Source organism: Pristis pectinata, chromosome 6 (genome assembly GCF_009764475.1).
Source record: "Pristis pectinata isolate sPriPec2 chromosome 6, sPriPec2.1.pri, whole genome shotgun sequence".
In the NCBI taxonomy this organism is placed as follows: Eukaryota; Metazoa; Chordata; class Chondrichthyes; order Rhinopristiformes; family Pristidae; genus Pristis; species Pristis pectinata.
In genome coordinates, this window is record NC_067410.1 from 26,238,935 (window position 1) to 26,263,088 (window position 24,154).

General features: G+C 41.7%; 2 protein-coding genes across 2 annotated transcripts in view; both read left to right on the forward strand.

The window, feature by feature from the left end:
• LOC127571553 (protein ATP6V1FNB) overlaps positions 1–19,608 on the forward strand; it is a 46,534-nt gene extending 26,926 nt beyond the window's left edge. Inside the window, exons 2-3 of the mRNA XM_052018034.1 lie at positions 7,043–7,158; positions 18,932–19,608. Of these exons, the coding sequence (XP_051873994.1) occupies positions 7,043–7,131 (89 nt within the window). The 3' untranslated portion in view covers positions 7,132–7,158; positions 18,932–19,608. The remainder of the gene's footprint in view (positions 1–7,042; positions 7,159–18,931) is intronic.
• A 3,526-nt stretch (positions 19,609–23,134) lies between these two features.
• Positions 23,135–24,154, forward strand: part of LOC127571931 (monoacylglycerol lipase abhd6-A-like) — a 39,543-nt gene continuing 38,523 nt past the window's right edge. Inside the window, exon 1 of the mRNA XM_052018684.1 lies at positions 23,135–23,369. The gene's annotated coding sequence lies outside the window, so the exon portion shown is untranslated. The remainder of the gene's footprint in view (positions 23,370–24,154) is intronic.

The following is a 24,154-nucleotide window of genomic DNA, read 5'->3' on the forward strand; positions in this document are numbered from 1 at the left end:
TGGGCTTTCTTTATATTCACAGTGTCATCCTGTCTGCACATTCATGGTGTTATTGGGTCTATACATTTGTAGTGTTAGAACACTTTACGTACAAAGTACCATTGTCACTCTTGTGGCCACTTTGGATGATACACACTTCACGTATTTGTACACAAGACTTACCCCTCAATGTGTAGTGCAGCAGGACATTAAATTGTAGTTCTTCCCCACAAAGCCTTTGCAGTAGCTGCACCAAGCTTCAGTGCATCAATCAGTACGTACTCCCGCAGCCTGGAATGTGCCAGGCAGCAGCATTCCCTAATGGACATCTCATTATATTGGAAGACCAACAAGTCACAGGCAGACCAATGTCCGTCTTTCATCAAGTTGGTGATCTTCCAGCAGTACTTGATGTCTGTCTGAGTACATGTTCCTGAGAACAGCCTGTAGATGAGAGAGCCCTCTGTTATCCTCTGTTACACAGCTGCTTGGATGAAGCTCAACCTTGCATCCTTTCCCAGACCCTTTCCACAAATCCACAGTCCACAAAGATGCGGGCAATTTTTCTCATCCTCATTGCAGCCGTCCCGAGGGCAGCATGTGTTGGGAGTCAGACTCTGAGTGTGCAGGAATGATCCGACAGGGAGGGCTTCTCTCACTGCCAGCCAAAGAGGTCTTGGTGCTTGTTGGTGAGTTCTCTCAATGAAACAATTTGCCAAATAGTTTTATCAGTCTTATTGGGAAACCATCCCACAGGATCTATTGTGTCTTTCTCCCACAAGGCCTGCAAGAAACACAGTAGGATTGTTGTCAGGGTATTGTGCATTGTACTTCATGATACATTGTGTTTGGTTATACATTAGCTGAACATGGAGGGAGGTGTATCCCTTTCAAGTTGTGGTGCATCTCAGAGTTGACATCTGGTACCCACAAAGCAATATTCATGCTTTTAGTAGCTCCTTGCAGCAGGAGGAAGCATGTAAACCTTTTGGTACTTTATATTTGTTCAACCAAAAACTTTCTGACAGCCACTAAGAATAGTGAATGCCATTGAGCTCCATTTGAATGAGAGGATAAGCAACCTCTCTTACATAGCATTGGGCAGATTTGGACTGCATGTATTCTGTTTATCTTCCTAGGCAGTGCCAACTAAAGTTTCCAGATGTAATAGATTCAGTACTATATAAATTATATGCACTAACTTAGTATATGCAGTTGACAGTTATTCTCCTCCAGTATAATAGAGGTCACTATTGTTATGTTTGTTCTTCATCAAGAGACAAACTTCACGTGGGTTTCACATCTGAACATTTATTAAAAACAACAACAGACTGGCTTGCTTTTCCCGCTCTTTTTACAGCCACTTCCTGTTCCCCCATGTGACACCTTGCATTGCCTACTGGGAACCGTAGTTCTTTATTATAACTACATAATAACACATCTTGCCCCTTTAAAGAAAAACAAACACAATACTTTGTCCTTATAAACCTGCCAAGAACCCTTGTCCACCTTATAAACCTGCCAAGAACCCTTGTCCACTCAGCAGCTTTCAATCAGAGGTGGTTTAATGGTCCTTTTTGGTCTGGTACTTGTTCTCGCAGGTGTGTTGCTTTCATTTGCTGCATTACTATTGGTGTTTTCCTGGGAACTCTGGTCCACATGTTCATTTTCTCCATATGCTGGCCCCTTTGGTTTACTGACAGGGGATGGGTCACAGCCATGGGTTGGAGCTTGTGGTCGTAGATCCACACAGTTCCTCCTCAGAGGTGTCCCTCACTCCGTCTGGATCTGGTATGAATGTGGATTTACTTCCTCTTGCACAACTCCATGCGTGGACCATGTGCCAGAATCATGATCTCGGATTCGCACTTGATCCCCAGGCTTCAGGACTGTCTTGTCGTGATTCTGTTTCTGTTTTTCTTTCCCTTCTCCTTTAGCCTGTTTGACCTTGTGTGCTCCTTCAGGTGTCAACAGGTTTTCATGTATTGGAAGGTTAGAGCGTATGCATCGACCCATCAGCATTTGGGCTGGTGAAAGGCTGTTCTGCAGTGGCGCACTTCTGTAAATCATTAGACTTCTGTGTAAATCCTCTTGTCCATCTTGCGCTTTCTTCATGAGGCCCTTCACCACCTTAACTGAACGCTCTGCTAGGCCATTAGATTTTGGGTGATGTGGGCTTGAGGTTATATGTCGAAACCCCCAAACGTTGGCAAAGGATTCAAATTCACAGCTTGAAAACTGTGGACCATTGTCTGATACTACTTCACATGGAACTCCATGCCTAGCAAACACAGCTTTCAGGAACGTGATAACTGCTTTGCTGGACGTTGATTGCAGTGTCACAATCTCTGGGTAATTGGAAAATACTGTTACAACAAGATGGCTCTTCCCATTACAGTCAAACAAATCCACTCCAACTCTGAAATACGGCCTGTCTGGTACAAGGTGTGGTGTAAGTGGTTCTCTTGCTGCTTTGGTCTGTAGGTAAGGCATATTTCACATGAAACAGTAGTCCGGCTGATGTCTTGGTTAATTCTTGGCCAGTACATCACATCACGTGCTCTACATTTATATTTTTCCTACCCGTCATGTATCTCCTTGCGTAGTGACACTGGAATCACAAACCTGTTCCCTTTGAAGACCATATCTTTCACTACTGACAGTTCTGCTCTGCATGCCCAATAATCCCGAATACACATGGGACAGTCATTCTCTGCTGCTGGCCATCCTTTCTGTATTGTACCCTTGAGTACTTTCATTGTTTCATCTGCCTCTGCTGCTTTCCTAATCTGCTCTGTTCTATCCAGAGATACTGGAAGAGAAGTGACAATCATGTCAACATAGACCTGTATATCTGCATTAACCTGTTGGTCACTCTTTTCTGTCTTGTCGACTGCTCGAGACAGAGCATCAGCAGCAAACATATATTTTCCCGGTTTGTAGATCATCTTCACATCATATTTCTGCAGCCTTATCAACATGCACTGTATCTTTGTTGTGAGAAATGGTTCTTTGAGGTCTTAAAGGACAAGGACTCTGGACACAGTCTTTGTAGTTTAAAAATGGTTTATTCACAATGACAAACGCAGGAACAGAATGAACGGGAACGATGCACACTCGCACACAGGTGATCACGGAACGTGAGGGTAGTCGCAACAGGGGTGAAGTGCACACACACAACCACACACCAGACTGGTTACAAATGATCAGGGAAAAACAATACAATGCCTGACCCCCTGACTCTGTACAAGCATTGGCTCTTTAGTCCCAGGAATCCTTAACTAATTACCCTTAAGTAGTGCACAGCTTTTTATAGTGCTGGAGGGCTGGGGGTGGTCCAGTCCAGGTAATTCAAAAGGTCCAATGGCTCGGTGCCAGCAAGGCCAAAGGTGCTTAAATGGGCCAATAGTTCAGGTGTGCACACAGAGGGGCAGGGGTGGAGCCAAACCTTGATTGACAGTGGTGTCACGTCTGACCCAATGAGCAATGCTGTCATCCGACCAGAGGGGTCAGTGTTGTCACTGTCACATGACAGCCATGACCTTTCACACTACAATCCTCATGAGACAGTCATTCAGTGGTTTGGACATAATTGAGACCAATGGTTTATGGTCTGTCTTCACTTCAATAGCTTGCCCATAGATGTACTGATGCAACCTTTCACATGCATATGTACTGGCGAGAAGCTCTTTCTCTATTTGTACATAGTTGGCTTCCGCACTTGTTAAAGGCCTTGATGCATAGGCCACAGGTTGCCATCATGCTGCTGCAGTAGTACTGATCCAAGGCCGTGCCGGGATGCATCAGCTGATATCCTGATACACCTTTCTGGATTATAAAACTTCAGCACGGGCTCTTCAGTTAGGACCCTTTTCAACGTCTGGAAACACTCTTCTTGCTCATGAGACCAAATCCATTCATTTTGTTGCTCAAGGAGTGACCTAAGCGGTGCTGACACTGTTGACAGTCGAGGGATGAACTTAGCCAGGTAAGTCACCATCCCTAAGAAACGTCTCACCTCCTCTTTGTTTTGGAGCCTTTCCACGTTTTCAATGGCTGATGTCTTTCTTGGGTCAGGCTTCACTCCCTCTTCAGATATGACATCTCCTAAGAAGGTCAGTGTCTTCACACCAAACTCACGTTTCTCTTTATTTAATTTCAAATTGACATTCCTTGTCACATCACGCGCTTGTCTCAGTCGAGTATCGTGTTCCTCCTTGGTGGACCCCCATACGATGACATCATCCATCATGGTCTCGACACCAGGTATGCCCTCAAAAATCATGTGGATGGTTTTATGGTAGACTTCTGGTGCGGACAGGATCCCATATGGCAGCCAAAGATAGCGATATCTTCCCTGTGATGTGTTAAAAGTACACAGTCTCAAACTTGCCTCATCAAACTTCATCTGCCAAAACCCAGACGATGTGTTAAGCTTGCTAAACCATTTGGCACCTGAAAACTGGGACATGATCTCCTCCCATGTTGGCAATTGAAAATTCTCTCTCTTGATGGCTTTATTGAGATCTCTTGGGTCTAGACATATCCGCAATGCTCCATTTTTCTTTTGCACAATGACCAGTGAACTCACCCAATCTGTTGGTTCTTCAATTTTCTGTATGACATTCATTCATTCCATGCATGCTACTTCTTGTTTAAGTTTATCTCTAAGTTGAAACAGAACTTTCCTGCATGCATGGATGACAGGAGCCACTGCCTCATCTATGTGAATGTTGTGTACACCAGGTAAGCATCCAAGCCCCTCAAAGACATCTGCCTACTCTTCCATGAGTGTTGTGTGGTCATCTTTTGTATGTGAAGTTACTATGAAAACTCTTTTCACTAGGTTGAGCTTTTCATCTGCACTTAGACCTGATATTGGGTGTATTCTCTTTTCTACAATCAGTAGCTGTGAGTTTAAGTGCTGCCCCTTGTGCTTAAAGGTCACCATACAGCCCCCTTTTACTGGAATTTTCTCTCCAGTGTAGCTTGTCACTTTTAACCTTACAGGGTAAATCTTACACTTTACTGTGAGAGTCTTGTAATCATCCGTGGATAACAGATTCACCTGAGCTCCGGTGTCAAGCTTGAATGGAATTACTGTCTCATTCATAGTTACTGGAACAATCCATTCTGTTTTACCAGCAGCCACAGTCTATACAGAATCCACAAAGAATTCCTCCATTTTCTCATCAACTGTGTGCACCTTTCTCTTGTTAGACCCAGCTTTGCAGCACCTTGCAAAGTGATTCTTCTTCCCACAGCTATTGCAGGACTTCCCATAAGCAGGGCACATCCTTGGAATGTGTCTACCTCCACATCTGCTGCATTTGCTGTTTGAGCCTTCCTCTTTGCTTTGCTATGGCTTTTGGAAATGCCTTGGGAGCTGCTTCTCTGTTTTCACAGCATGTACTGTTGTGTCTGCTCTGTGCAGCTCCTTAGCTTGTGCTCGTGTGGTTTCTGCTGACCTACACATATTCACCGCCTTTTCCAGGGTCAAATCTTTTTCACGCAACAGTCTTTCTCTGAGTCCACTATCTGGAATTCCACAAAGTCCTTCAGCACTTTCCACTAATCTCTGTAGATTTCGGAAATTTAACAGCACCAAATGTTTGTAGAATTGCAGCAACATCCAAGAACAATCAGTCCTTTAATTAGCTCTGATTGGAGAGGGATGAGGGTTCTGAATCCTTTCTTCTGCAGTGCATGTGTTCAGCCGTACAAGGTTAAGTGAGGGCAGGAGCTGGGGTGAGGCATCTACATGAAAGCTCTGCTTTCAAATCAGTTTTGCTCAAGCACCCTCACCAATGTGGGGGCTCGCAAAACCCACAAAAAATGTATGCCATAAAGGAACCAATGAACTGGATTTGGCAGGTTATTTTTTAAAATACTGAAATGAAATAAAATTTACAAGCAAGTTAAAAAATAATTTTTTTTGTTAATTCTGAAATATGTTAGTTCCAGTAATATCAACCACCAAGTGGATTACCAAAACTGTTTGCCATAAAATTAAGAAGCTCAAAGTAACTTCCTTATTCATGAACCTTGTATCAGCACAGATTGTTCATAAGAGGATACTGAAACTTCCAGATGCTGATTATCGTAAAGTAAGTTTTGTTGTTGAAAGTGTTCCATTACTGTGGCAATAAAATTTTTGCAACAAATAGCATTAAAAATAGCTATACCACTTTTTTTGTGACATGGCCACATTCAGTTTTCAGCATGGCTTTTAATTTTACTCATCAATCACATTATTATTGATTTACCCAGCTTGGAGATAAAAGATTTTTGCCAAATCCATGAATAAATTCTTGATCTGATACACTTTAAGTTTCTGTACTGTGTTCTGATTTTTCTCTATCTAAATTATGTGTGGTGGACAATGTTTTATAATATCAGGCATCATACAGTATTTAGAACAACTAGTTCATTTACTAGTGCATTCCGGTATTGTTATGATAATTTATGCATAATGATTAAAAATTTAACATCAAGAACAACCAATGTTTAAGGTGCATGGAGTGAATCAAACTGAAGATCTCACAGCTTATGGTTATACTCATAACTACAAGATTTATATAAATTTAATTGTTCAACCTGCATTAAGAAATTAGCTGTCATGGTGTTGGAAACCCATCAGTGAAAAGACACCCAAGGAGGCATCAGAATATGATTGAAAGAAAAAGAAATGATTTCTTATTTGAAACGCACATTCTGTGACCAGGCGCCTGCACAAATGATAGTTGTTTAGGAGTAACAAACCATGGAACTTTACAAGAGCAACTTGTAATAGATTGCCCTTTTTGAAGGAGAAAGAGGTGATAATGGGATGTGACCTTGGGAGAGGAATTGCTAAGCAGAAAAAAGCATGATGAAAAGAGTCTGCTTAGAATGAAAAGCAGCAACAAGCTATGGTAACTTTCAGGAAAGTTGAGAAGAACACACCAAGCATTAACACTATACGATAATGGATAATTGAACAAATAGATTTCCTCTTAATAACACTATACGATAATGGATAATTGAACAAATAGATTTCCTCTTATCTTTACTGATTCCACAGATGGTGAATATTCCACAGATACCGTGATAGGTCTTGTGCTGGAGTTCATGGCTGTACCAAGATGTTCACTTGAATGGGAATGCATCTGAAGAAGGATATCTGAGCCCCACCATCAGGTAGACTTACTGATACATATCAGAGGGATTGAATTCAGGGTGGTGGCAATAAAATTTTTGCAACAAATGGCATTAAAAATAACTGTACCACTTTTTTATAAAAAAGTATAAAAATTTTATTACTTCGAGTCAACAATGAAATTGGGGATAATTAAGGGATAGGAACAAATAATACCGGCAAGGATTATCCATAAGGAAATGTTGTGCACACGTAAATTTCAAATCAGGTGAAATATGGTAATTAATTTGTATGATTTGTGATTGTTAAATAAAGACAATTTCTATGGGAAATCAAGCTGCTTTGTTTAAAGCAAATTCAGGGTCATAGACTACATATGGTGGGATGTATGTAGTTTAATAATCCTATGTGTTATTTCACTAAGCTAAGTGTTGCTGCTAAAAAAAGACTTGGCTTAATGCTGCTTGTGCCATTTTTATTGAAAGCAAATTAGTGCACATGATTTTCTGAGACTGATTTAAAACTGAATTGTAAATAAGGCATTACAAAAATATACATCATTGCAAATACTATACATCAAAATGCAATTTGAAGCTATAATTAAGTAGTTTAGAGATAGAACGTAACTGATGTTTGATGCTTTTGTCAGTTTCATGCTTTAGTGGAATCATTCTTAGTTCAATATTCAAATATTGCATGAATAATGTCTGTTGTGGAGAGAATTCAGATGTTCCTGTTACATCCTATATGAATCTGTTTTCACTATTTAAGTACATAAGAACATGCAGCAGGAGTTGTGCCTGTGTTGCTATTCAATCTGACCACAGCTGATTTTTTTTTAACCACAGCATTATTTTCCTTCATTCACTTGATATCAAAAAATGCATTAATCTCTGTCATGAACATTCTTACAATTTGAGTCTCCAGAGCTCTCTTGGATAAAGATTGCAAAGATTCACTGCCTTCTGAGTGAAAATAAAATGCTTTCCCATCTCTGTCCTGAATAGTTGACAATTTAACCCAAGAACATGACCACTGGTTCTAGACATCACAACCAGAAAAACATCAATTCTGACTCTACCCTGTCAAGCGCTGTAAGAATATTGTTTATTTTGATAATATTGCCTCTCTTTCTTACCACAAGAGAGTATAAACCCAGTATGCTTAATCACTCTTCATGCAATAAACCTGTCATTCCAGGAATCAATCCGGTGAATGAAAATCAAAAAAATACTGCAGATGCTGGAAATAAAATATAGAAATGTCGGATATACTAAGCAGGTCAGTCCACACCTGTGGGAAGAGGAACTGAGTTAAAGATTCAGGTCGAAGACCTTTTGTCAGAACTGGGAAGAAGACAAAAGAAGCTTGATAATGTACCAGAATCTCTGCAGCACTCCCTCTGTCACGGATATATCCTTCCTCGTAGAGACACCAGACCTATGGACAATATTACAGATGTGGTCTCACCAGGGTCCCATAAATTGGAGACAGACACCTCTACTATTGTGTTCAAATCCTCTTGCAATAAAGGCCATCAAATTGTTTGCCTTCCAATTTGCTTGATGCACCTGCATGTTAACTTTCAGTGATTTGTGTACAAGGACACCCAGGACATCCAATACTTGCAATCACCCACCACTTTAAAAATTCTCTGCTTTTCTACTTTCTTTACCAAAGTGAATGACTTTGCATTTTTTTCACATTAAATTACATCTGCCATGTCTTCACCAATTCACTTAACTTTTCTACATAGAACATTACAGCACATTACAGTGTCTAACCCTTCCCTCCCATATAGCCCTCCATTTCTCTTTCATTCATGTGCATATCTAAGAGTCTCTTAAATGTCCCTAATGTATTTGCCTCTACCATCCCTGCCGGCAGTGTATTCCACACACCCACCACTCTCTGTGTAAAAAAAAACCCTCTAACATCCCCCCTATACCTTCCTCCAATCACCTTAAAATTATGCCCCCTCATGTTAGCCATTTTCGCCCTGGGAAAAAGTCTCTGACTGTCCATTCGATCTATGCCTCATCATCTTGTACACCTCTATCAAGTCATCTCTCATTCTCCTTCTCTCCAAAGAGAAAAGCCCCAGCTCTCTCAACCTATCCTCATAAGACATGCTTTTCAATCCAGGCAACATCCTGGTATACCTCCTCTGCACCCTCTCTAAATCTTCCACATCCTTCCTGTAATCAGGCGACCAGAACTGAACACAATACTCTAAGTGTGGTCTAACCAGAGTTTTATAGAGCTGCAACATTACCTCTCGGCTCTTGAACTCAATACCCTGACCAATGAAGGCTAACACACCATACGCCTTCTTAACAACCCAATCAACCTGCTCGGCAACCTTGAAGGATCTATGGATGTGGACCCCAGGATCCCTCTGTTTCTCCACACTGCTAAGAGTCCTGCCATTAACCTTGTATTCTGCCTTAAAATTCGATCTTCCAAAGTGTATCATTTCACACTTTTCTGGGTTGAACTCCATCCGCTATTTCTCAGCCCTGCTCTGGATCCTATCAATGTCCTGTTGTAACCTACAGCAACCTTCTACACTATCCACAACACCACCAACCTTTGTGTCATCTGCAAACTTACTAACCCACCCTTCCACATCCTCATCCTTTCTTTCTGAATGAGCCTTCCATGAGAAACCTTTTCAAACACCTTACTAAAATCCATGTACATTGCATCCACTACTCTACCTTCATCAATGTGCTTTGTCACATCCTCAAAGAATCCAATCAGGCTCGTGAGGCATGACCTACCCCTCACAAACCCATGCTGACCCTAATCAGCCTATGCTTCCCCAAATGCTCATAAATCCTGTCTCTAAGAATCTTCTCCAGTAATTTGCCCACCATTGAAGTAAGACTCACTAATCTGTAATTCCTGGATTATCCTTACTCCATTTCTTAAACAAAGGAACAACATTTGCCACCCTCCAATCATCTGGCACTACTCCTGTGGCCAGTGAGGACGCAAAGATCATCGCCAAAGGCGCAGCAATCTCTTCCCTCGTTTCCTGTAATAACCTTGGATATATCCCGTCCTGCCCTGGTGACTTATCAATCCTAATGTTTTTCAAAAGTTCCAGCACATCCTCTTTCCTCACGTCGACATGCCCTAGCATATCAGCCTGTTGTACACCATCCTCACAAACACCAAGGTCTCTCTCACTGGTGAATACTGAAGCAAAGTATTCATTAAAGACCTCCCCTACCTCTTCTGACTCCAGGCACATGTTTCCCCTTTTATGCTTGATCAGTCCTACCCTCACTCTAGTCATCCTCCTATTCTTCACATACGGTTAGAACGCCTTGGGGTTTTCCTTAATCTTACTCACCAAGGCTTTCTCTTGACCCCTTCTAGCTCTCCTAAGTCCATTCTTAAGCTCCCTCCTGGCTATCTTGTAACTCTCCAGAGCCCTGTCTGATCCTTGCTTTCTAAACCTTGGGTAAGTCTCTTGACAAGATATTCTACATCTCTTGTCAACCATGGTACCTTCACTCTACCATGCTTACCCTGCCTCAATGGGACAAACCTAACCAGAACCCCTTGCAAGTACTCCCTAAACAACCTCCACATTTCCATTGTGCACTTCCCCAAGAACATCTGTTCCCAAATTTACGGTCCCAAGTTCCTGCCCAATAGCATCACAATTCCCTCTCCCCCAAGTAAATACTTTCCTATATTTTCTGCTCCTATCCCTCTCCAAGGCTATGGTAAAGGTCAAGGAGTTATGGTCATTATCTCCAACCAAGAGATCTGAAACCTGATCAGGCTCATTGCCTAGTACCAGGTCCAGTATGGCCTCTCCTCCAGTCGGCCTGTCCACATACTGTGTCAGGAATCCTTCCTGGACACTCCTAACAAACTCTGCCCAATCTATCCCCTTGAATTCCTCACTGCTCCCAGAAAGCATGGAAATCAAAGTAATTGATCAGGAGACAATAAACGTATCAGTCTTTACTTGTAAATGATGGTGAAAATAAGCTGTTCATTGAACAGATCAACTTAAGACTCAGCTGCTGACCGCCAGTTATACAGTACATCACGCGCAGAAAGTATGTTTATTTATACTACACAAAGAAATTGTTGTAGCACAGAAGGACATCACTGAACCCATTGAGTCTCTGAGGTTTCTTGTGGAGAAAGCTCTTTACTCCCATTTCCGCATTCTTTTTCCATAGCTCTGCAAACTGGTTCACTTGAAGTGCCTGCCCAATTCCCCTTCAAAAGCCCCGATTAACAGAACAGGATCTCATACTGAAAGTGTAAATCTTAGCACTGTTCAGTGGCACAATTCAAATTTATTTTTGGTTCAGTTGTTATTTTAAAAACATAACTGACAACCAGAAATGCAGTTTCCTTACATACAGATATCATCAATGTATCTGAACAGAATCAATCAGTTTTAAATAATTAGTTATAAATAATAGATGGCGGCAACATGTTGTAACCCTGAAGGTTCTCATAATTGCACAATAAAGATTATTCTCCTGTGGGCCCTTACATCTTCCTGTTTGACAGCCACAAAGCATCAATGAACCTGATGGGAAATTTAAAGCATCCATTGTCCATTTCCTCTCCCACTTTACAATACAGCGAACTCCAGTGTCCATATAACGCTTGGACGCAAGTATATAACCCAAGTTTGATGTAGTGTTGGACAAATTATCATTGCATCTACTTTCCCTATTTGTTAGAGTCATAGAGCAATACAGCACGGATACAGGCCCTTTGGCCCAACGAGCCGGTTCCAACCACTGTATCCTCCCACCTAGTCCCAATTTCCTGCATTTGGCCCATAGCCCTCTAAGCCTTGTACCTCCATGTACATATCCAAGTGCTTCTTAAATGATACTATTGTACTTGCCTCAACCACTTCCTCTGGCAGCTCGTTCCATATACTCACCACCCTCTTCATGAAAGAGTTGCCCCTCGAGTCCCTTTTAAATTTTTCCCCTCTCACCCTAAATCTGTGCCCCCTAGTTTTGGACTCCCCTACCTTGGACAGTAACAGGCTTTTCGCCACCTTATCTATGCCTTTCAGAATTTTAAACATTTCCATAAAGTTGTGCTTCATTGTCCTACGTTCCAAGGAATAATGACCTAGCCGGGCCAACCTCTCCCTGTAATTCAGGCCCTCTAGTCCTGGCAACATCCTTGTAAATTTTTTCTGCACTCTTTCCAGTTTAACCACATCTTTCCTATAACAGGGTGACCAAAACTGTACACAGTACTCCAAGTGCGGCCTCACCGACAACTTATACAACTGAAAAGTAACGTCCCTGCCCTGACTGATGAAGGCCAGCGTGCTAACTAATATGTTACTGGAGTGGCTGTGTTAAATCAACTGCCAGAAAAATTAGACTGATAATTGTAAAGAAAACATTGCCACCAAGGGAGTACCTTTTTCATAATAAAATTTAGTATACTGAACACATGTTCACCCTCACTCCCTCCACTGCCCACCCACTCACCCTTCCCACTGCTGATGTTGAGAAGTTTGAATTTGGCCTTTGAGTGAATAAATAGCCACCAGTATTTTATTGAATAACCCAGCAGGATAATCCTGAAGATTGGCACTTCCAGTTGGTGGAATCTGTTAGGTTAATTAGTTATAGTTTTTTTTGGCCTCCTTCCAATCAGCTCAGCCAGTCTCAAACACGGAGATGGAATTGTGGCAGCTCTGCTCTGCATTGGGATGGCACAATCTGGGTTTGTGCAGGGAGTAGGCTGTGCACATACATTACTGGTTAGGCCTCAGCTGGTGTATTGTGGCCATGTCTGGACTTCTTTTACTTTAGTAAAGATAACAAGAACTTGCAGCTGGTGCAGTGGATATTTGCTAGAATTAATAACAGGAATGATGGAGTTCGGTTATATGGTGATATCAAATACTAGAATTATCATCTTCAAATTGAGAAATTAAGGGAGCAATCACAAAGATGTCCAAAACAATGAGTAGTTTTGCAAGAGAAACTGTTTATACTTGTAGGAGACTCAGTAACCAGTAGATACAGATTTTGGATAATGTGGAAAAGAATCAGAGGGACAGTAAGAGATTTACTTTACATCCAGTGTGTAATTATAATCTCAAATGAAGTGAAAATGTGGAGGAACCAGATTCAATAGTAACTATTAGAGGGAATTGGATATACAATGGAAAACTTGTATGTTTTGATAAAAGAAAAGGAATGGGCTAACTGCAAGGTTCTTCCAAAGGTGCAGCACAAGCACAATGGGCTGAAAGGCTTCCAAAGAGTCTATGAGACCTGTTTAAAAAAACAAATAAAACACAGATATCAAGGCATAAAATAGTTAGTGAGAAATGAAATTACATTGAGGAAGCACAAGATATAAAAAGAGGCTGCTCAAGTTCAAAGAGACTGTAAAAATGATAAAATCTTAGAAATCTGGCATAGGAGGCCATTCAGCCCATTGTGTCCGTGGGAGGCAAAAGAGAGCTCGATAGAGCAGTAGCACTTCCCATGCCTCAGTTTAGAGTTCAGTATGGTGTGCTATGTCATATAGTCATCAAGGCACTTTTAAATGTATTTCTGCCTCATTCCCCTTTTAATCCACGAATTCTGGTCTCCAGCCATCTTTTGGGTGGAATAGTCTTTTTCTCAAATTTTCATTGTTCAAACTTGTATTTATTTTATTGACATGTAGCAACAACATAACAGTAATGACCGATAATGGGAGCCATGTGATTTTATACTGTAAAAGCTGAATAGTTATAAAACTGCTTGGCCTTGACAGTATCTCAGTCACGGAATAGGAGGCAGTCCAGGGATTAAGATATGCGTTCAACATTTAAATGTATTTACTTGAACTAACCAATTACGGGATATAAGGCACATGACCTTTGAAAATTGCCATCTTCACCCCACCCAAACAGTAAACAGTGAGAACTGATCTCAGAAACAATCTTCTTTTTCTCCTGTGTCTTCCCTCATTCCTGTGACCCCCTTTTCTTTCCCCTTCCCCTGCCCTCATGACCTGCCTATCTATTCCCCATCTCCTTCCCTTTATTCCATGGTCCACTGTCCTCTCCTACTGGATTCCTTCTTCTTCAGCCCTTTGCCTCTTCTATCTATCACCTCTCAGCTTCTTACTTCTCCCCCCTCCCCCACCCACCTGCAGTACCTTCCCCCTCTCACTTGGACTCACCTATCACCTGAGCTCACCTATCACCTGCCTGCATGTACTCCTCCCCCTCCCCCCAACCTTCTTATCCCAGCTTCTTCCCTCTTCCTTTCCAGTCCTGATGAAGGGTCTCGACCCGAAACGTCTCATGTTTATTCCTCTCCATGGATGCTGCCTGACCTGCTGAGATCCTCCAACATTTTGTGCGTGTTGCTCCAGATTCCAGCATCTGCAGAATCTCTTGTCTCTCAAAATTAATCTTGTAGTTCAATTAGATCCATAGAAAAACTGTTTGAGAAATTGAATAATATTGGAAAAGATTTGAAACACTTCTCTTGCAACTCTGAGTAGACGATGATCAAGAAGAGTTGTTGTTATTCAGTTTCCAAATTTAACAATGATGTTAAGTATAAAACAGAATGGAATTTTCATATAGGTTGAAAATGGGAAAGGAAATAGATTTTAGGTTAATTCTGCACAATGTTGATTCTTTAACTGAGATCATTCAAAACCAAATGCTAATAAAGCTATCTGCCAGATCAAAACAGAGAAATGAAGTTAAAAGTGACTTCCTTACATCTCGTGATTTAAGGAAGATCATTCAGAGGGGACTTCTGAGCAAGCTTCCCATGTGCTGATAATTATAAAGAAAACATTGTCATGAAAAATTTAGTAAACTGAACACTTCTTCCTTCTTTGACAACTCGTGAAAAATCATTGCATCGCTTGTTTGTGGTATGATTTATCCGATTTTCAGCACAACTACATTATCCTTGACAAACCAAGCTTGGTCATAACAAAAATAAATTGATCCTACACTTGACACAGGGAAAAAAACAAGTAAGGGGTTTTGAATTATAGGGTGTAATTGAGACACAATTGAGAGGTTATAGTCATAGAGTCATAGGGAGACACAGCAGTGAAACACACTCTTTGGCCCACTGAGTCCACACCAACCAACAACCACCCATTTACACTAATGCTGTATTAATCTCATTTTTTTATTCCCCTCACATTCCCATCGACTCCACCAGATTCTACCACCAACCCCCACCCCCCCCACCAAAGGCAATTTACAGAGGCCAATTAACTTACAAACCTGTGTTTCTCTGAGATGTGGGAGTTAACTGGAGAAAGCCACACAGTCACAGGGAGAACATGCAAGTTCCAGACAGACAGTACCCCAAGGTCAGGACCGAAACCAGGTCTCTGGTGCTGTGAGGCACTGGCTCTACCAGCTGAGACACTGTGCCACCCTGATGTAATTAGGTTAAGATGGGGTAAAGTTCAGGTGGCTTGTGTGCCAACCCAGTCCCAAGATTAAGCTGTGGTCAGTGCTCTCTTGTCTCACTTTCTAGATGCATTGTAGCAAGGCCCTATCATTTTTGCTTCATCATTAATACAGTTATAATTTTCTCCTGTTGTTTCTGCTTAGAACATAGTCATCTATCATATAATCATGTAGGCACAGCATTGCCTTGACAATTTTAGAAATACAGAATTTGTCTGCTGCCTGATTGTCTGTTTGTTGAGACAATCTGGTTCCCAGCAGGGTGACTGAAAATTGAGTGATGTAAAGAGTCAAAAGATGTAAACTTAACTCTTATTTCTGAGCTAGAAGGTTGTGAATTCAAACTTTTCTCTAAGACTATAAATATGTAATATAAATCCTTTTTTTTTAGCATTAAGCAATTGAGAATCATTCTCTCCCAGAAAGGAATGTGATAATAAAAACATAATGCTGGAAACACTCAGCAGGTCAGGCACCATACTCTGCTGCATGCTCTGAACTGCTCTGATAATCATCTTTGACCTGAAATGTTATTGTTTCTCTTTCTACAGATTCTGCCTGACTTGCTGAGTGTTTCCAGCAATTTTGTTTTTATTTCAGATTTCCAGCATCTGCAGTTTTTTTGATTCTCATTTTCATGGCCATTTCTAGATTACTAAGAATCTCTCCAAAAATTTGATAGTTCGCTTCTGGGTGAGGCACTCTTGTTTCCAAGACAGGGTGCACAGGATGACGTCATTCCCATGCAACCATTCTTTTGGGGCGTGCAGTAATCATGGTTAGGCATGCTGGAGTCATCATGGACTTCCCAGCAGAGTGTCAGACTGGAACAGCTACCAGGAATTTATCTGCACCCTTTGGACCCTGCACTATCCCTCCCTAAACTCCAGCCTGCACCCTGTGACCCTGCACCCACCTATATCCTAGGCCCTGATCTACTCCTGGCTCCGAACATTGATTCTGCTGGTGTTCAGTTGCACCCTCCCTACCCCTGACATTAGAAATTTTGTTCCCAATGTCCTTCTTCCCCCGACCCCACCACCAACATCACAAATGCTGGCTCACTAACATCCCAGCCCCCACACAGACCCATATGTCAGTTACTTAGAAGCTCATTAAAGATCATATACAAATAACCAAAGAAAAGAGTTCTCCCGATGCCCTGGTGATCAATTATCAACCAAAAAGCAAATCTAGCTAATTATCTTGTTGTTTGCAGTAACTTGATATGCCGTGTTTCCCTTTACAGCAGCAATGAATTCCTGGCCCTGAACACTGATTTTGCTGGTGCTCAGTTCAAAATAAATTCCACATTGACAGAGGTTCCAAACAGCCTGGATCAGATGCAGACATTTACAGGGTTGTGGGGTGAAGTTGGTGGTTCCATCCTAATATTATAATCTGATTGGGAAAATTCAGCATGATTTTTGAAAAGAAAATGTGATTGGCTTTTAACTGCCCCCTGAAATGGCCTAGTTAGCTACTTGGCTCTACCATTAAGGTGGGACAGGGACAGATAAAAAATAAAATTGGACTGACCACCAGACATTGATGAAATTGGACACAGCAAATTCCCATCCCAATCCACCTTGCAAAGTCCTCCTCACAAACATCGGTGCATTGATGTTGTAATTGGGGTAGCTGCTCCACAGACTAATCAAGTAACAACCTGTTACAATCATACTCACACAATCGTACCTTACAATGTACCAGACTCCTCCACTGCAGTCCCTGGGTGCATCATAACATTGATAAAAGTCACAACTGTGCAGCAATATGTCAGGATTTCCAAACGCCATTCGATAAGGTATCACACAAAATGTTGTTGCATCGAATAACAAAAGGCTCATGGGGTTGGGTTAGTGTGTTGGCATGTATAAGAGAGGTGAAAGGAAAGAAAACAGATCATTTTCAAATTGGCATTTAGAGTCCTCGGCTTTGACTCTGGAACCCACAAATTCCCCTTGTTCACTGGATCGATTCTGGTTTCCAGTTGGCTACAGGTTCTACCTCTAATAACCAGTGATGCTGGCAATGCCACGATCTCCAGCTCCTCTTTCTCTTCAGTTTCCAACTGTATGATCTAAAGAGATCCACCCCCACCACTCTCCTCCTTTTGATTGTCAAAGTATGTGTTGATCCAAAGGATTGTATTTTGTTAAGAGTGACTATCAGAAGCATCAAATTCCTTAGGTTGAGGATAAATAGCTGTGACAGATAGATGATGGGAATGTGCAAAAGTGCTTAAAGCATGGATGGGAGTAATTGCAAGACAAGTAGGTGTGGGGAATGACATAATGGGAAAGGCTTCACAATGTAGAATGAAGCAAGAGCTGGGTTAAAAACAGAAAATGTAAGAAAAACTCAGCCAATCAGACAGCATCTGTGAAAAAAGAAACAGGGTTAATATTTCAGGAGATGGGTGATGTTCATATGAGGATGCAAGAATGTGTGCTATTATCTTCACCTTTCCTTACCCGCTAAGATCATTAAAGCCTTTCTGTGCTGAATCGATGAGCCTGGACAATGCTCCTGCGGCTCACCCCTCGGCCACTTTCAGCCACCCTTCTCGAAGGCAGAAACACTTACTACTTCTCATTGCCAGGCAGGATTTTCTCACTATGACACTTCACTGACCCCAGCAGTCCATCAAGGGAGGTGTCACTGAATCAGGATACACATTTTGATTATACAGAATTCACTCCCATTGTGCGTCTGTACTTGCTTCCAACTCCCCTGTCCTCTAAATTCTACCTTTAGGTTGCTCCTGGAGTTAAGATCACATCATAAGTGTTCTAACTCACCTGCTGCCATGCAATCAACATCAAAGTTGGAAATAAACTGATAAAGTGATAGCTATATTAAAATGTTACAAAGAGATATTCTATATTTTCTTCTGGGTTTCTCTAGAGATATTGGATAACACTGACTCTCAACATGTCACAGAGGCCCATAATGTCAGTTTCACTTTCAGTATTTTAATTATGCATCAAGGTTGTTCATCAACCATATGCATGCTGAGGCCAAATAATTAATGTGAACTTGAATTCTGAATGTCCAGGCACTCTAAAGAAAATATAAAACAGTTCTATGGTTTAAATCAACACATTCTTCAAAATGCATCAGATAATACTTACTGGATCTTTCTTAAGAAATAGTAATATTATTACCATTGTTACAATTTAGGGTGTCTGTGATCTGTTTTTTAACTAAGACTTTGATTTTGGATTGAATGAGGATTGGAAAGGGCCAGGGTAAATCCCAACTTTGGCAGAAGTCCAAAACAAATGTTGCTGATCAGCAATCCATTGTACATGCCACATGATTTTCCTCTCCTTAATTTGAAACAGAAATTCAGGATGGAGGTGGGTTGGCAGAGTTACCAGGGTTACCACAGGTCTCGAAGCTCAGCCAAAGTTGAATTCCATCATACATCTCTCAGAATTCATCTTTCAACTTCCCAGAGAACACACTCATTTATCAATGTGTATTGTCAGAAAATGTCATTAATGGGTTTCTGAAGCTATTATTTGGTTGCCAACATTGAACCAGTCCACGCCTGCATGTAGGAAGACCTGGACCACATCCAGCAATGAGCTGATAAGTGGGGAATAACATTTCTGCCACAAAATTACCAGGTCCAGCAAGAGACAGTCCAATCACCAACCTTCGACATTCAATGGCGTTATCATCGCCGAGTGCCACTTTATGGAGGTCCACTTCAACTCCAGCTGAAGGGACCACAATGTTTCAGGACGGTGACTCACCAGCATTGTGGAAGAAAAGTATCACTGAAGGGTTAATATTGTGTAAAATGAAATGTCATGCTGATTTAGTAGCATATAGATAAATGGTGCCTCCTTGTACAGGAGGTAGGCTGAATGGAATGTTACTGGTATGGGTTCGGTCAAAGTTTAAAACTGCTTAATTTTACTGCGAATACCGTGAAGTTATTAACGAGCATCTGTCGGTTAATGGAACTTAGTTTTTTTTTAATCAAGCCTGCTTGTATCTCTGTATAAATATAGGTGTGTGGCTGCTGTAAAGTTTAGAGTTCGGTAACAGTCTGGACTGTGCTGACTCTCCGTGATATCACGTATAATAAAATCTCCTAAAGCTAAGATCAGAAGTCTCCGAGTGATTGCCTAAAGATTTAGTTTCTTCGACAAGCATCTTCTCAAGAGCACATAGTGATGAGCAATAAAGACATGGCTTAATAAAGCATTCCTTTCAATTGAAAGGAATAACTATGAGAGAGGGAAGTAAGCTTCTGGCAAATTATAAGTTTTTGAATTGAGTATTGTATTTCCATTGTTTTAACTGTTTCAGTTTTTATAACTTCTCAAAAATTAATATTTATTTGTAATCATTTTTGAATATTTGTGAATGTCAGAGACATTCTCAACCATTCAAACTGTTTGACAATTTTGACAACCAGTTCAATTTGGGAGTATGGTTTCTTCTGTTGTAAAAGAATTTCTGTGGATTTTAAGATTGGAGCCAGCTTAATTGAAGACTTTGTTGTCAGGGAACCCACTCAAGTCAACAGTGGGTTTAGTAGTGAATGGGCAGCAGGAACAAAAAGCCACTCTGAGGAACTTCCAGACAAGATTTATTTAGCCTAAAATAGAATACTTTTGGATAGCTTTAACAATGCTCCCCAGAACATGTATTCTGTCCTGAATTAAGATTCCTGGATTCAATGAGATTTGTTGACATTAGAGCAAGAAACTGACAAGAAATTCGGGTATTTCACACGGGTGAATGCTGAAATTCCCGTTAATGCTGAAATTCCGGTTAATAGCAGGGATTTAAAACATAAACAGAGGCTGCACTGGCTTGTAGTCTATACAAATGTAAACAACAAAAATCAACAAATTAGCGACAATTTCAGATATTCATGAACTCTTATCAGTATAAAATACAATGGGAATGTTACATTAGCATGGTTAGTTTTTATAGCATACTAACTGTTACAGATTAAGTTACTATTGGTGAATGTCCCTTTAAGACATAGCACAGTAGTGTGTGTGTGTGTGTGTGTGTGTGTGTGTGGTGTGATTACGGCAACAACAGGAGGTAAAGGATATGATGACGTTTTTGGAGCAGTCAGTCAGTGAGAGAGAGAGGGAGGGGGGAGAGAGAGAGAGACACTGCCTGCTGGTGTCTGTATCACTGGATGAAAAACAATAACTGTGTCTGTCACTATAATCCATGTATGGATTTTTGGAATAATCCAGTGGAGTCCACTTTGTCGTTAACCTGTAGAAGGAAACAGGTATTTGTGTGGACGGCCACGTCTCAGATGCCTTTCGGGATGGCAGATACTTTGGAACAAAGGATGGAGATCATCAGTGACTGGGGTGTCGTATGAATTCCATCGTGGAACATTTGGATTTGGTAATGTCTCTATTTTCTCTCTACATCTTCAGTCATCTCAGTCAACAGTGGCTTTTGAAGAAGCCTTTACTCACATTTTACCTTATGGCTTGCTGAACTGAACTTTGAGAAATATTCCTAGACTTGGAGTTTGGGAATTTGCCACTCACACACTTTGAGTTTAGTTTTTGGGGTTAATGTTTAAGATCTAACATTTTTACTTCTAACATTTTAACATTTTTACTTTTATTTTTCTTATTATCATAAGTAGTTATTAATAAAACAGTTTCTAACACTTATACATGGCTCAGTGTGTTTCTTTTGTTGCTGGTACGTGACATAAGTTATGCAACTTTTTACAAAAGGGCAATTGTTGGCACTTCCTTGTCATTTCATAAAGATTCACGAGGATGTTACTGGAACTGGAGGGCTTGAATTATAACGAGAGACTGGATAGGCTGGGACTGTTTTCCCTGAGGCTGAGGCGTGACCTTATAGATGTTTACAAAATCATGAGGAGTACAGGATAAGTGGATGGTCATAGTCCTTTTCCCAGGGTAGGTGAGGCTAAAACTAGAGGGCATAAGTTTAAGATGAGAGGGGAAAGATTTAAAGGGGAGCTGAAAAGTAAGTTTTTCACACAGACTGTGGGTATATGGAATGAGCTGCCAGAGGAAGTGGTAGAGGTGAGTACAATTATAACATTTAAAAGATATTTGGACAGGTACTTGGATAGGAAAAGTTTAGAGGGATATGGGGCAAATGCAGGCAAATGGGACTAGCTCAAGAAGACACCTTGGTCAGCATGGACAAGATGGGCCGAAGGGCCTGTTTCTGTGCTGTGTAACTCTATAACTCTATGATTTATCTTGGTGGAAAACAAAGTCCTGATGCAGGGTCACAACCTGAAATGTTGACTATGCCCTTTACCTCCACAGATGCTGGCTGAGTTCCTCCAGCAGTTTGTTTGTTACTCATGATGGTATCGAACGATCAAACAGGCTTGGCCAGCTGAATGGTCTATTGTTTTTCATGGAACTCACTTTTAAGAGGCTTTTGACAAAACATTGACAAAGGTGTAAATGAAGGTATTGTTTTCAAGATTCAGGATGCACTGCAGTCTCTCTCCCCTGGGACAGTACCTCCAAAGAATAGTACCTCCAAAGAGTGGTCTCCAAAATTACCTCCAAGGGACGGGCAGGCACGGTAGTGTAGCAGTTAGCATTACAGCGCCAGCGACCCGGGTTCAATTCCCGCCGCTGTCTGTAAGGAGTTTCTACATTCTCCCCATGTCTGCGTGGGTTTCCTCCGGGTGCTCTGGTTTCCTCCCACGTTCCAAAGATGTATGGGTTAGGAAGTTGTGGGCATGCTATATTGGCACCGGAAGCATGGCGACAGCTTCTACCCCACTGTGATAAGTCTATTGAACGGTTCCCTTATACGATGAGATGGACTATGACCTCACGATCTACCTTGTTATGACCTTGCCCTTATTGCACTGCACTTTACTCTGTACTGTTACTGTTTTTACCTGCACTACATGAATGCACTCTGTACTAACCCAATGTAACTGCACTGTGTAATGAATTGACCTGTACGATTGGTATGCAAGACAAGTTTTTCACTGTACCTCGGTACAAGTGATAATAATATACCAATTCCAATACCAAAAATACTTGCCGGCTGCCCCCAGAACACTCTATGCAAAAGATGCATTTCACTGTGTGTTTGGATGTACATGTGACTAATAAAGATATCTTATCTAATTTGCCCCAATGTGAATTTGACATCTCAAACCCAATGTCCTCAATTTTGAACCTCAAGCTGCTTCAAGACACATAATGACGATCCTTGCGGCACTGATGCTTATTTCCCAGGTAAGAAGTGAAGTGAAATTAGGAAGATCCGGCCCAATGAGGGTGGCTTTCAAAATAAAGATGACACGGAGGGGAAAAGATGAAGCCCATCACTCTATTGAAATAATCTGCTCCTTTCAATTAAAAATGGTCTTTATGAGACTAAATCATACCTGAATTATAAAGTGTGTCACTGGGAAATCTGACATCTAACAGCAGAGTGATTGACAGGGGCTCAGCCAGGGAATAAAGACTAAATGGGGGAGTTAGGAGCCAACCAGGTGGAGCTGAAGCACACGCGTGCGGCGTGCCGGAGCCGCGGGCTGGCAGAGGGGGCGGAGCCGCGTCTTGGGTGCCCGGGGATGGAGCTCGGTGCAGCAGCCAGCAACCAGCACCGGGCGCTGTAAACGCTCGCCGGGTTGTTGCATTGAACACATCAATCTTGCCCCGGAAGTGTTTTGAAATTATTGCAAGACATTGCCTACCAGGAACAATTGGCCGATATTCGGATCCTGGAGCCGGTTTCGCTGCAGTGACCACCTGCCAGAGAGCGGTTAGTACCCTTATTATTGGCATTGCCCCATTACCGACCACACTACAAGGGTTAGTGCCCTTACATAACTGCGCTCAACACTGCTAACTGGGAGTGTTGCGGCATAAAATATTAACTGGCTGCACGCTACACACCGATCACTCGATGCTGCACAGTGCAGTGTGGAGACAGTGGGCTTCAATGCATCCACAGCAAACACATCATCGCTTGAAGTTTCTGGGCATCGGTTGCGACAACCCCGTTTGTTATGGCCCCATTCTGATTGTGTTGACCTACTGATCCTTCAGAGGCTGTTATTTTCGCGTGTTGGCAGCGTTGTGTCAGTTTCATGGTTGTAGCTGTTGGCGGGTGTTTCTGTTGTTTGAATGCCGGCCGGCCTCCAGCACTTGCCGGATTTGTGTGTGCTGGACTGTATAATTGTGGGGTGGGGGGGGGGGGGGGGGGAAGGGTGGTCGGTGTTGCAAATAGGATCGAGAAAGGACTTCGCTCAGATCCACTTGCCCTTCGAATTTAAGGAAGGCGTAGTTTGCAATCTAATGTGAAAATTGTTACTGAGTCCCATTTGTGTTTCTTTTATTTGCATCATGACATTGCATTTCTATTAGATGAATGCCTGCAGCTTAGCAACATCGCTCTACATCAGTGTTCAAGGGATTTATCCGTTTAGGCCTTGTGAGAACTAAGAAGCAATTTCGTAGTTACTCTGCAGCTGCCGGTATAAGCCTTTGAAATTCCTTGTGCCCATTCATGTGCGTGTTTTCATCAGGGCCCAAAGAATCTTTTAA